General features: G+C 40.4%; 1 protein-coding gene across 1 annotated transcript; it reads right to left on the minus strand.

Moving 5' to 3' along the window:
- Positions 1–1,442: 1,442 nt before the first annotated feature.
- On the minus strand, positions 1,443–15,015 carry LOC132892181 (sterol 26-hydroxylase, mitochondrial-like). Its single transcript, XM_060930577.1, has 9 exons — positions 14,788–15,015; positions 10,674–10,864; positions 3,940–4,139; positions 3,602–3,799; positions 3,272–3,435; positions 2,998–3,164; positions 2,662–2,740; positions 2,375–2,575; positions 1,443–1,801 (listed from the first exon to the last, which is right to left on the minus strand). Exons 1-9 carry the CDS (start codon positions 15,013–15,015, stop codon positions 1,673–1,675), a joined length of 1,557 nt encoding a protein of 518 aa, XP_060786560.1. The 3' UTR covers positions 1,443–1,672.
- Between the last annotated feature and the right edge of the window lie 266 nt (positions 15,016–15,281).

The following is a 15,281-nucleotide window of genomic DNA, read 5'->3' on the forward strand; positions in this document are numbered from 1 at the left end:
CCCTGATCTATACTTCTTCACAACTTTGTCTCTGACCTGTCTGGAGTGCTCCTTGATTTTCATGTTGCTTGCTTAGTAGTGTTGCAGAGTCAGGGTCCTTCCAGAACAGGTTGATTTATACAGACATCATGTGACAGATCATGTGACATGTTGATTGCACACAGCTGGATCTTAATCAACTAATTATGTGACTTATGAAGTGAATTGGTTGGACCAGCTCTCATTTAGGAGTTTCATACGAAAGGGGGTGAATACCTATGCACACTCCAGATTTCTGCTTTTTTCATCTTAATTACTGTTTGTGTCACAATAAAACAACAATTTGCACCTTTAAAGTTGCAGGCATGTTGTGTCAATCAAATGGTGCTAACCCCCAAAAATGCATTTTAATTCTAGCTTGTAATGCAACAAAACAGGACAAACACCAAGGGGGATGTATACTTTTGCAAGACACTGTAACACTAGATTTAACAGTTATATCTGAAAAACTGCAGCCAATAGAAACTGGGGTTTGTGGACTTCTACAAATTTTGCTGTAGAAGATTGGAACAAGTTAGATAAGCTTTGAGGGAAGTGACATCATTAAGAAAGTTTAAAAAAGGTCTCTGCAAAGTAGTTTTGTAGTATGTTTTGCCGAAATAGTCTCTGTCTCTATTTAAAAAAAAAAAAAACCACCTTATTTTATCTCATATATTCTGTGATTTTTAGTAGAGTGATTTTCATTAACTCTTGAAATCTAAGTTAGTCCTTTTTAGCTTACTGTACTTCAGTCGTAGAATTTTCTTTTTAGTGCTCTCTCATCTGCTGACTTGATTGGTCGGACCTGTGTTCTTAACGTTTATTCAGTTACACTTTATTTCATGGGTTGAAGTAAACCGCTCTACTAACTTATGTGTTTTTCATATTTTATATTGGATTCACTTTTATCATTTTTAATTTATTTTATAAATTAAAAACTATAAAAGTGAATCCAATATAAAATATGAAAAATATAAAATGTGTGTATAATACATAAATATGTGTGTGTGTGTGTGTGTGTGTGTGTGTGTGTGTGTGTGTGTGTGTGAGTGTAAAGTAAAAATCAGAGATGCAAAATACATTTCTTAAACAATAATTAGATAATTTTTAATCAGATTTTGTATAAATTAAAGTGCAAATAATGTAATGCTCAGACACAACAACAAACTTCACATGATGTTCATGGTTCTTTATAGCACATCATATTGATAGAATATTCTGAATATTTTATACAATATTTCTAAGTGATCATACCATGCCATTGGTGCAATGGTATTTTTTAAAATCTAACATTTTTTATAAACACAGGAAAAAAGTTAAAAAAAAAAAAACCCTGCTGTAATTCATTTCTTTAGAATATACTTATGAGATTAAATTGTGTTTCCATACTAATAGAACTCACAAAAGTACATGTTCTCTGTGTTTTTCTTTTGCATCAATACGTATACACAATGTGATTACAGAGTGTACTTACACAAAGATTGCTAGAATGACTGGGCTTGCGTTCCTTACAGGTGACAGAATGGTCTCTGTGCATTTGGCCATTTTTGGCCAAACACCACACTATTCAGGTGCCTCGTTTATGAATTTGGCAATATAATGACACTACGGTCTGATGGATGTTAAATGATGGATGGTAACACTCAATGCGGCTTTAAGTGGTTATATTTTTCCGCTCCAGAAAATGGAAATTGACTGTTCTGTCTGCCACAAGCACAATACGACGGACAGCTTTGACCTCTCCGACTTTAGGATCCAGCTTGATTTCAAACCGCTTTATTATCTAGATAGTCAAAACAAAGTGCAACATTTGAAAGGATCAGCTATCAGATAAAATATCAAAACATAAAAATATGTGCGCACATACACATAGATTTGAAAAGTCCACACATCCCTGTTAAAACTGTATGTTTTGTCACAAAAATATATCCAAGATAAATCATGTCATATATTTTTACCTCTTTAATGTAATATAGCAAGCAGCAAAATTCAAGTGAAACACAGACATGTTTTGGGGGAAAAAATGAAAAAGAAATAATGTTTGTCTGCATATCCCTTAATTAAAGTTTTTGATAAAGCATCTTCTGTTTGTAATACAACACTCATTATTTTGGGTAAGTGTCTACCAACTTAGCATATCTTGATTTGGCAATTTTATTCCAGTCTTCCTTGCAAAAATGCTCTAGATCAGTTGAAATGCAAGGAAAACCCTCTATGATGAGAGACCATTTTCACAGTGGTGTGCAGACTTACTATATCTGTATGTTTTATATTCGTAACTGCTGAATAACTGCCATTAAACAAACAGACAGATAACATTTGTAATATGATCCAGTAAGGTCCTCTGGTTTCTTACCCTTGCCAGAGCCAAGTGCATCTCCAGTTCAGCAATACGTTTACCAACACAACCTCTCACTCCAAATCCAAATGGAATGGATCCAAATGGTCTCGGTCGCTCCCTCTCATCCCGTAACCAGCGTTCAGGTTTGAAGACTCTTGGTTCAGGGAATATTGTCTCATCATGACTGATTGCATAATGATGCACTTCAAAGCTGGTCTGTTCATAGGAGTGGTTGATTAGTTAAACAGTGATTTATGGAGAATGATACATTTTATAAATAAAATAGGGAGAAAATACAATACCTTCTTAGGGAAGAAATGTCCTCCAATAATCACATTTTCTGATAAAAGGCGTGTATTTGTGGGAACAACTGGGTACATTCTAAACATAATCATAAAATTGTCTTCTTATAATGGATAAAAATCAATTGATATAGAAGAGGTAACAGATAAGTGACACATTTGCTTTAATGCTAAATATTCATCCTACCCAGGATATGATAAGTACACCACTGCAGTGCACTATCTTTGGTGACATACAGTAAAAAGGCTTTAACTAGTTACATACCATGCAGGTATATGCTATATGGTACTTAAGTACAAGATGCATGTAATTGTAAACTGTCTTTTTCTATCCACCTTAGAGTTTCCTTGATGACAGCCTTGAGGTAGGGCATGCTGTTTATGTCCTCAGCTGTTGGAATTTTGTCCCCACTGATGATGCTCTTAACTTCCTGATACAGCGTGTCCTGTGCCTTTGGATCTTGTGACAGGAGATACAAGACCCACATCATAGTGTTGGATGTCTTAAGAAACAGGAAATTAATTTTGTTTTAGTCTTCATTATACTTCTCATCACTGTATGTTTTGTACTAATTAGCAAAGTTAGATAGTTGTGTAACGTTATCCTTACTGTGTCCACTCCACCCAGGAGCAGTTCAGCAATGCTCCCATACACATCCTTCTTGCTCATGTTGGTGTTGGAGAGCAAGTAACTGAGATAGTCTCCTGCAACTTCCTGACCTTTATCCAGGCACATCTGAATGTCCTCCAGCTTCCTGTCAATTAGCTTGAAGGCTATTCAAAACCATGCAGATATTTCTCTCAATTTAAATAAACTCACAGAAGAGGAAACAGAATACAAGCAGATTAAAAAACAATAGAAATCATACATATGTACTTGAAAAGAAGGACAGAAAGAGAGAGGAAACTAATTGTTACAGCAATGTTTTCATCATCTCACCAAATCTGAAGATTCCATCCCAACCACTTATGTAACGCCGCCAGAATGGCAAATAATTCCGTGTCCACTTGGGTAGCAGAGACACAGCCATAATATAAGTGAACATCTGGGCAATGGCGTCAATGAAGTTTTGAGTCTCTGCTGGAATCTTATCCTCCAGACAGCCAATACGAGTCTCAAACAGAATGCTGGAGATTCCTGAATAAGCACGCATATGTCTCATCTTACATTTGTATCATCACATTCAAAATAAAACCTGTAATTATATGAGCAGTCTATATATAATTCAGCTAATTATAACTGTTGGGCAGTTGTAATTAAGACTCGATAGACCATACCTTCTAGAGAGAAACGGTACAGCTCATTGGACATGTTGGGTACCAGGTCTCCAGTGGAGCTCATCTTGCGTAAATGGCATATCCGTTTGATAAAATCTGTGACCACCTCATTAACCACATTCTCATACTTCACAGTGTCCTTCGGATGTAGCATACGTTTGTTCAACACCGATCGGAGTTTGTACCATTTCTCTCCTTCTCTAGTTAGAAAAATATGCAACATTTTTCTGTTTTACTTTCAAGAAACAATCAGAATTTTTCACAACTGAAAACTGTTGGTTGAAACTATCTGAAGTGTTTATGAATTATTCAGGGATCACAAAGGTAAACAGGTGCTGTGGAAAACACCTAGGATGGGGTCCATTAAGAAGTGATCAGGATTATGTCTTACTCCATGCAATGTAATCTCTGAAAGTTTCTCTTTCTACAGGGTGAATATTAAAGTAATTCTGGGTAAATTTCAGTGTAATTTTTTTTGTTCGGAGCATAGGAGGAGAAGGGGGAGGGGGGCACACCACCGCACAGCAAATCAGTTTCTAACCACTTTGTATGTACAACGAGACCATCAATGATGGCAAAACTCTCTATGGCCCCATCTAGTCCAGAAGGAATGATCTAAAATGACCTTACGCAATAAATGTTGCAAGTTATATGCACTATATACAAGCTATATATAGAAGCTATATACACCCTAGGAATATCTACCTATTTGCCAGAAATAATCTAAAATGGCAAGGAATTGACCAAGTGATTTTTGCTGAACTATTCATTAAAGCTTAATTAGTCCATAACTTAATTAATAATTGTAATTAAGCAAATCTGGGTAGAAGTTATATGGACCCTAAGTCCCCCTACCTTCATGCCAGAAAGAATCAAAATTGGTGAAGAATTGAGGGAGAAGAAATTATTTGTGTGGAAACTGCTCATTAGGACTTAATTACTCCATATCTTCATTATTAATTGCAATTATGCAAATTTGGGTCGAAGCTATATGCAGCCCAGGCAGACCTACCTTACTGCCCAAAAGAATAAAAATTGGTAAAGAATTGAGAGAGAAGAAGCAATTTTTGTGAATTGTGGACGACGGCGGATGGACAACAAACAACACATGATAACATAAGCTCATCGCCTGTCAGCTGGATGAGCTAATAATCACACAACAGCACACAACTGAAGTGCACTGGCAAGTTAAAGTCTGTTAAAAGTGAAATACCAATTTGCTTATAAGATACTGTTAGGCTTTAATGTTCCATGTCGTGGAGAGTGGGGAGACTTGGAACAGGGGAGATTTGGGACAATTTCCATCCATCCATCCATTATCCGTAACCGCTTATCCTGTGCATGGTCACAGGGGAAGCTGGAGTCTATCCCAGCTGATTATGGGTGAGAGACAGGGTACACCCTGGACAAGTCGCCAGATCATCGCAGGACTGAAACACATAGAGACAAACAACCATTCACACTCAATTTATCAATTTAGAGCCACCAATTAGCCTAACCTGCATGTCTTTGGACTGTGGGGGAAACTGGAGCACCCGGAGGAAACCCACGCAGACATGGGGAGAACATGCAAACTCCACACAGAAAGGCCCCTGTCAGCCACTGGGCTCAAACCCAGAACCTTCTTGCTGTGAGGCAACAGTGCTAACCAGTACATCACTGTGCTGCCCACTTGGGACAATTTGTATTCCCATAAATTAATTTCAACCATTCAGGTTTTAGATTACATCAGAAGTTTGATGTTGCCCCTTTGAGTAACCTACTTCATTTGGAGCCATGAAGCTGGACACTGCAGCAAGGTATGTGCAGTTAAATATTTTTGTCAACCAAAACATGTATTTTCTACTTTGCTTCCACCTCCATTCTATGGTGTAATGTATGCTGGTGAATTTGGGATTTGTTAGGAATTAAAGTATGTAGCCTAGAGTTACCATGTATACTATTATTTATTCAACTTAAATTCTGGGGGAAAACATTTAAAATGCCCCGATGGAGAGAGTTGGGACAGTTCATCATGTTACAGTTTTTTCTTGTGCTTTACAAATATAAAATTATTTTAAAAATTTGTTAAAAATGTGGGTGTGTACCTGCATGAGGATTAAGCTTATTTCATTCCTTCTTGAGAATGGAACTGTTTTGTCTCATCAGGTTTTTGGTAAACCTCCCAACCCCTGCACAGCAGTCCCACAGAAAGTGGCTTCCAGCCAGCAACAAACCCTTGTCGTCATAGTTCGAGGCGGATACATGCAAGATCTTAAAGACAGTAGCCAAGGGAGTAGTGGATTGCCAAGTCAAGGCTATGACATCTATCATAGTCAGCTATGGAGCAGGAAGGTTTGGCCACAACAAGAGAAGCAACACTCAGCCACCCTATGTAATGAACCATTGGTCCAGCAAGATACACCAGCTGAGGTGATCCACACCCTGAAAAAGCAGCACAAAGTGGCCAGTGAGGAGGAGAAGCAACCACTCACCGAGCTCTGTAACATCTTAAGGAAGAAGCTCATGACACTACACAGGGCTGAGTGGCACAGGAGATGGGGAACAGAAAGGGCAAGAAAGCGTGCTGCATTTATTTCCAACCCAATCATTTTCACCAAGAAGGTACTGGTTCGTCATGAAGGAGCCCAGCTGGACAGAGGTTCAGGAAATCATCAGAGGAGCAAGCTCAGCCTCTGCCCCAGGTCCAATTGGAGTCCTGTACACTGTGTACAAGCATTGCCCACAGTTCCTCCAGCAACTGTGGAAAATCCTAAGGGTGATTTGGTGCAGGGGAAGGGTGGCCAACCAGTGGAGGTGTGATGAGGGGGTCTGGATTCTTAAAGAGGAGAACTCAATGACCATCAGTCAGTTCAGGTCCATATTGCTGCTGAGCATGAAAGGCAAGATATTTTTCAGTATCATGTCACAATGACTGACCGAGTTCCTTCTGAAGAATGGATATATTGACATGGCGGTTCAGAAGGGTGGGATCCCTGGAGTGCCTGGCTGTTTGGAGCACACTGGTGTGGTCACACAATTCATCAGAGAGGCCAGAGAAGGAAAGGGAGACCTAAGTGTTTTGTGGCTGGACCTGGCAAATGCATATGGATCAATGCCACATAAACTTGTTGAGCTTGCCCTGCTTTGGCACCATGTTCCCAGGAAAATTAAGGACTATTACAACAACTTCAGGTTAAGAGTGATGGCTGGGTCTTGTGCATTAGACTGGCATCGGCTTGAGAAGGGCATTATAACAGGCTGTACAATCTCAGTTATTCTTTATGCTCTTGCCATGAACATGGCAGTCAAGTCAGCAGAGCCAGACTGCAGAGGTCCCTTGACTAAGTCTGGAGTGTGAAAACCACCTATAAGAGCCTTCATGGATGATCTGACTGTGACCACAACACCAGTCGCAGGCAGCAGGTGGATCCTTCAAGGCCTAGAGAAACTTATCTCCTGGGCAATAATGAGCTTTTAAGCCAACAAAATCCAGGCCTCTAGTGCCGAAGAAGGACAGAGTGGTGGATAAGTTCTGGTTCTCAATCACCGGAACCACCATCCCATCCATTATGGAGCAGCCCATCAGGTGCCTTGGGAAGATCTTTGACTGCAGCCTGAAAGACACTGCATCCATCAGAAAAACCAGTGAAGAGCTTGGGACTTGGCTCACCCAGGTGGACAAGTTTGGTTTGCCAAGGAGGTTCAAGGCCCGGATTTACCAGCATTCTGTGCTTTCCTAAATCCTGTGGCCCCTGCTGATATACACATTACCAATCTCCATGGTCAAGTCTCTAGAAAGGAAGATCAGCAGTTACTTGCAGAGGTGGCTTGGACTCCCACGCAGCCAGAGCAGTGCTGCTCTGTATGGCACCACTAACACCTTACAGCTCCCAGTCAGTGGCCTCACTGAGGAATTCATGGTGTCGTGGACTCTGGCAGCTCTGCCATACAGAGAATCCAGAGACCCAAAGGTGGCAACAGCTGGCATCCAGGTTTGGACAGGCAGGAAATGGAGTGCACCCAGATCCTTGGAGGTGGCAGAGTCATGCCTGAAGCAGAGGATGCTGGTGGGGTCCGTTGCAGTAGGGTGGGCAGGCATTGACTACGTCCTGACTACAAGAGTTGACAAAGCCCAAGGCCAGGAGTGGCAGCACCTCATCCAGGGGAAAGTACGAGCAGGCATGGAGGAAGTCCGGGCCAGCAGGATGGTGGGACTGGGACAGTAAGGGGCATGGATGAGATGGGAAAATGTTCTGCAGCAGATCACATGGTCTAACATCTTGCAAACAGACTACTATTGTGTAAGGTTTTTGGTCCAAGCTGTATATGACACCTTACCAAGTCCAGCAAACCTCCATGTCTGGGCAAGAGCAAAACACCTACCTGCCCTCAGTACTCCAGAAGAGGTTCCTTGGAACATCTCCTCAGCAGTTGCCCAAAAGCCCTGGGAGATGGTTGCTACCATTAGCACCATGACCAGGTCCTCAAGGCAATGGCGGACAGTGTAGCCACAGCCATCCACAACAACAAGGGCCACCACCAGTCCCAGAGGATTGTCTTTGTGAGAGCCAGTGAGAAGCCACGCCCACATTAAGGACCAAAGGCTGGCCTCCTCACCACCACCAGCGACTGGCAATTGGAAGTGGACCTTGGCAAGCAGCTTACGTTCCCAGCTCATCATGTCTGCGGCCAGACATGATCACTGTCTCAAGCTCCACCAAGCAACTGATCATGCTGGAATTAACTGAACCCTGGGAAGAGCGTGTGCATGAGACCAATGACAGAAAGTGTGCCAAGTACCAGGACCTTCTGGACATATGCCAAAGGCAAGGCTGGTGGGTCCGATGTGAACCAGTGGAAGTGGGTTACAGAGGCTTTGCAGGGCAGTCACTCATCACAGGGCAAGCAAAGAAGAAAGCCATGAAGAATGCAGCAGAAGCCACAGAGAAAGCCACGAAGTGGCTTTGGATTAAGAGGGCAGATCCGTGGACAAATGCTGCTGGGATGCAAGCTGGGGTCTGATCAACCCTGGCTGGGTCACCTGGGAGAGGGTGTATGATGTTGAAAGACCCAAAACACCCGATGACTCCAGGTTACATCACTGATGATGCATTCCAGTGCATCCATGAGATGTATCTTTCATCTAATTGGCATTTTTCTATCGCTGTACCAGCATCGTGTTTTCATACAGTCCATATGTTACAAGTTTTGATAATGAATAAAAATTAAACGTCAGCCTCCGTATTTTATTTTTCTCCCATGTCTCCCCTCAATGTCTCATGTCTCCCCACAAAAACTAATGACAGAAAAAGTGAAGCCTGAAGACCAGTATATGTGACAAGCTGAGAAACTAATGTTGTGGTAAGAGAGTATTGTAAAAACTCTCTAATCCAACAACATAGTTAAGCACTGTCTAAAAGCAGAGCTTCTCATGAGAATATGAGCAAAATATTTGCAAGTGCACAAAATTGGCCTGAAGAGAATAATATTATATGAACCATCGAATGGTTTAGTGTAGCATATTTCACATCAATAAATTGCTGTATTATCTTGTGACAGTGACACCAATAATGAGATGCATCGCAGTAACAAATACATAATTATTCCTTTCTTTGACATTGCATGCCATGTGCCAGAAACACCACCAAAACATTTATTTTGGTGTGACTCTGCTGGGTGCCTGGTGTTCAGCAGTCAACCAGTGCTTTCACTTTACATCATTACTATATAGTTACGATCGAATATCAAACATGATACGTCAAACACTTGTGTGGTTACATCTTTCACGTCCACGCGCATTCTAGCTTGGAGTGTGCAGCCGCAGATTGCAAAGCGCATGCATGCCATTACAGTGAATTAGCATGCACCTGTTACTGATTAGAGCTCACAGCGCAAACATATAAGGACTCTCAGTAACACACAGACTTTGCAAAAGCCTGGTATTTTGTATCGCTTTTCTGGTTTTGATCCTGTACAACCTGTGTCCTTCCTAGTGTAGAAGTAACTGCCATTTTTTGTGTGTTGTTGAAACTTGAAAATGGGTGCTTTAGAAATCATTGATTGACCACAACTGCTCATTGCATAGCAGAAAGATAATAGCTGAATCACTGAATGCACAAGAGAGGGAACAGTATTTCACCATGTTCCATGTCACAAGAACAGTGATCAAAAATGAATGACAAGAAATATTTATATTATATGGACATGGGTGTTTTACTGGGAAATACGCCAGCTATATTTTTCATACGACCTACATCTGGGAAATGGAGAACCAAAACCATGACATAAATCTCTATATGTCACTTGGAAGGAAATCAGTGAATTGTTTTGATAATTTTGGGTACTTTTAGTTTGTGAATGTGTCTATACAATACAAAAACAAAAACATTACATGTTGGCTTGAAGATGTGAAGTTTATCTTCTCGTGTTGAAACATGCCTTTTTTTTTTACATGAAATACATCATGGATCTGAGTGATATATTTAAATCATATTGGCTGCCGTTGAGTGGTATATCAGATATATTCCATTCAGCTAGCATGACACTAGTATATCAGATATATTCCATTCAGCTAGCATGACCAATCCGCGACAAAGTGGCCCAGCTCACGATTAATTCAGATTTATAAGAGTAAACTTTAAAGTGAACCAAAACAGCAAACAAAACAACAAAACACACTCATACACACAAAGAAAGGTACAACAAAACACACACACACACACACACACACAAAGAAACACAGTGTGGCTTACTCAGTGATAGGACCGTAACCCAAACCATTCATATCTCGGTATTCAGTCCAGACAGTCGTGTCTGCTCTGCAAGGGAATTTATCATCTTTCCTCATCAGCTCCTCCAGCAGCTCTGCACTATTCAGTGCAATTTTTTGCCCGTTGCCATCTCTTATTTTATACATAGGGCCATAAAGCTGTTTTTCATATAACTAAAGAAAAGAAAAAACATTAGGCTTTTGTAAATGTTATTCAATCTTTAGTTTGGGAGCCATGTTGAACAATCACAAGATTCAGAGAATATTTTTTACTTTTCTCCAGTTTTGATTTCACTCTGCAAATGTTAAAGTGCTAGTCTTATGAAAATTACATCGCCCCTGGAAATTATACCTTATAAAACTAGACATGTTAAATAGTTTACTGTCTAAGTTGTATTTTAATACAAGACTGGGAACATGTTCTATTTAGCCAGTAAATTTAGCTCTTTGAGTCTGCCATTACACGAATGCGTTCCTGGTAAATTATTGTTAATTCAAAGGACATGACATCATATGTGCAACACTTGAAAGTTCACAGCATTTCTGGCTTTGTCTGCTTTGCAAAGTGTAGCACATTTTTAACAATTTTTATTTTTAATTCCAAAACAAAATTAAAACCAAAGCATGCCTCCTAAGAGGTATGTCGTTCGTCGTTCAAGGCTGTTCAAGTGTAGCTGATTAAAAAAAAAAAGGAAAAAAAGTGGAATTTTGATCCATTATAGCCCAAAGTCAGCAGGACACTTACGGAATGAATGAGTTCGTTACACACGTGGGCAATGAGCACACACACATACCCAAAGCAGTAGGCAGCCATGCTAACAGCGCCCGGGGAGCAGTTGGGGGTTAGGTGCCTCGCTCAAGGGCACCTCAGCCCAAGGCCGTCCCATATTAACCTAACCGCATGTTGATTTCCTTTATATAATCTGACTTAAAATCCATCGCATTCCTAATAATGTAATGGATCTGGTGTGCCTAAAGGCCCGGTCCCACAATGCCAATAACTACAACTACAACTATAATGATAACTATAAATAAATCGGTCCCCTGCAGTTTATGTGGTTGGTGGTCACACCAGACCAATAACAATACCTATAGCTCAGGCCTTGGTTTATCAGTATCTGTGAGATTGCTTCTGGACAGATTTTTCCAGACCTGAACCTGATCCGATAAAACATCTGAACAAATCAGGTAATTGCTTACATGTGATATTGTCTGAGCACATGCAGTTTTTCCTGAACATCTTTGTACATCCTTGTTGTATCGATGGAGGAGAAGCTGATAATAGAAGTGTCAAAGAATCCCATGCTTTATGACAAAAAGCACAAGCTGTACAAAAATACAGTGAAAAAGGAAGATGTATAGAAGATCACCGGCAGTAGAGTGGGTATGGCTGGTAAACGTGTGTGGCAAAGTGTGTGTGGGGCGGGGGGCTGTGTGAGATTAAAACCAAGATCTAAAACCAAGATGTTAGAGCATGAAGCCACACACACACTTTGCCATTAATACCATCTACACTGTAAAAAAGAATAGTCGAGAATACTTGAAATTTCAAGGCAACAGTCTGCATTAATAATTTTATGTTTTGCCAACGATGGGCCCATGATAATCCAAACTATGATAACACTGTTATCTTTATTAAGAATTCTTAATTAAGTCAATTTTCAATTCCCTCATTCTGCCAACATAGATTTCTCTTTTTGCTGAACAGTGGCATTCACAGTAGTACAAAAAGGCAATTGAGGTTATCACAATTTTTTGGGGGGCTTTTTTCATCTTTATTTGGATAGGACAGTGTAGAGACAGGAAATGAGCAGGAGAGAGAGAGATCAGGAAATGACCTCAGGTCAGAATCAAACCCAGGCCCCCGGATTTATGTTATGGCACCTTATCCACCTGAGCCACGACAACATGAACTTCAACCCGAGAGAGAACCATGTTGCCCAGCCCTTGCATTTGGGAGAGGAAACCACGTGTCTTGGTCATTCAGAGCATGCGCTGAATAAACACCTGTGACAATTATGTATTTTCAATTCAGATTATTCGCTATTGTATATTTACACATCATTGAGGTGCACCCTATCAGTTTGATGTGGATTTTTCTTGATGTGGATAATTCTAAAAAATAGAATTACGCTTTGTTCAAGTAATTCCATATTCACAATTGAATGGACAAGAAAATATGAATAATTATTAACGAACAGAAAAATCCACATCAAACTGATAGGGTGCACCTCAATGATGTGTAAATATGCAATAGTGAATAATCTGAATTGAAAATACATAATTGCCACAGGTGTTTATTCAGCGCATGCTCTTAATGACCAAGACACGGGGTTTCCTCTCCCAAATGCAAGGGCTGGGCAATGTGGTTCTCTCTCCGGTTGAAGCGCATGTTGTCATGGCTCAGGTGGATAAGGCGCCATACCATAAGTCCGGGGACCCGGGTTCGATTCCGACCTGAGGTCATTTCCCGATCCCTCCCTCTCTCTCTCCTGCTCATTTCCTGTCTCTACACTGTCCTATAAAAGTTAAAAAAAAGCCCCCCCAAAAAATTGTGAGAACCTCTATTGCCTTTTTGTACTACTGTGAATGCCACTGTTCAGCAAAAAGAGAAATCTATGTTGGCAGAATGAGGAATTGAAAATTGACTTAATTAAGAATTCTTAATAAAGATAACAGTGTTATCATAGTTTGGATTATCATGGGCATACATCGTTGGCAAAACATAAAATTCTTAATGCAGACTGTTGCCTTGAAATTTCAAGTATTCTCGACTATTCTTTTTTTACAGTGTATGGATCATGTAAAAAATAGATTTTGCAGTGCGAGGTATCCTGTCTGATACACTTTCCTATCTGCCAAATAATAGCATGTTGTTGTTTTTTATTCCCTAAATTACATGAAACATAAAACTTGTCAGCTTACTCACACCGGAGTTGGAGCTTTGAGCGCCCACTTACTCATTCACAAAAGAATATTCGTAACGGCATGATAATTACTTTCACTCTTTCGGTTTCAATTGGTTTCTCTTTCGCCGTGGGATTGCCCACTGTAAACAGGATAAAATGTGTCAGTCACAGTTGAGGCTACCTGTTTGTGTTAAAGGTTTATTTATTAGCCCTCTCAAAGCAAAACACACAGGCATGTGCCTCATGTGTGTACAATGTATAGCTGTGTCTGTCATGCCACTGAATGTCCGAGTGGGTCTGTTACATGTGGGAGTGCCAGGAGTCTGAGATTAGCAGTCATCTATGTGCTGCAGGATTTCATGCACCCAGATTCTCCTTTTGTTCTTCTTTTGGCTTTGCCTTCTGTGCAAAATGAGCATCAAAAGCATCTCTTCCTCGCTGTCACTGTCAGCCACTGTGTGCTGCTGAGTGCACTGGGTGTGCACACAAACAGCATACAACTGCTACATTTTCCTGCAAAAACCAACAACCAATAGTCGGGATTATAGTTGTGATGTGACTGCTCCAGACTGGAACTAAATTCAGGTATAGGTATGGTCATAGTTACACTTATAGGTATAGTTATAGTTATCAGTGTTGTGGGACCAGGGCATAAAACAGCACTCCATATTCCCTTCTACAGGCACCTAAAAATGAAATTATTAAAATTATAAAATAAAATCATGTTATTATGACACTTGTGTACCATCCCCTTGTAGCTTTCGTCATCTTTTTCAAAAGAATTAGTATCAAGAACGCATGCCATTGCAGAGAATATTACAGAATCAGTGTGGACACAAAAGAAAGCAGTGGTTCATACTGTATGACGTCACACATGCAGCGCTGCTGACCTATAAATCACTGCAATCTAACAATGGTGGACAAGCTTTTAGTGATTTTTGGAACAGAATTCAGATGCAAAAATTTTTTTTCTAACCAATGTTTTATTTATCGGTAAACTTTACAACCTATTTGAGCATATCACACACAGAAAACCCAGGATTTTATGATGTTATTTTCATAAGATGAGCACTTTAAGCACCAACAAACAGTACCAAGTATCAAGATGACTAATTATAAAGAAAATAAACCACATAGCAGTGAAATGCCCCCACATGTGCAGAGCCTACATCACTTAGCATACTGTACCTGCAGCTCATGCATGCGATTGTAATACCCTTTAAAGATCAGCCTGTAAAGAATTGTGGGAAGGGTGATCTCAGGGAGGTCAGCCTCAGTCCTGATGCTCTCACGAGGAACAGAAGCTGGTGCATTTCCAACTGCACTTCTCTTTAAGTCCAGACTAGCTGTGTTGGACCTAAGGAACACCCGAAGAGCCGTTGCCTTGGCTGATCGCAGAGCTAGACGTCCTGCCATTAGTAAAGTAGGACTGGAAAATCTAAACATCAGCTGGTGTTTCACTTGGCAGCAAGAAGGGGGAAGGAAAACACTCTGGACTGTTATCACTTCACATAACAGAAAACAGACTACTGTAAACAACACTGTGGCTAAAGAGCACTCTTCAACTTTCATACCTGTTGATTCCTATGATTATTGATTTGCATATAAAAAGCTTAAAATTTACACTGTTCATTGTATGATTGATCTAAAACTACCCATTTAGGGCATTTAAAATGAATTGT

This window comes from Neoarius graeffei, chromosome 9, assembly GCF_027579695.1.
Source record: "Neoarius graeffei isolate fNeoGra1 chromosome 9, fNeoGra1.pri, whole genome shotgun sequence".
NCBI classification, from domain to species: domain Eukaryota; kingdom Metazoa; phylum Chordata; class Actinopteri; order Siluriformes; family Ariidae; genus Neoarius; species Neoarius graeffei.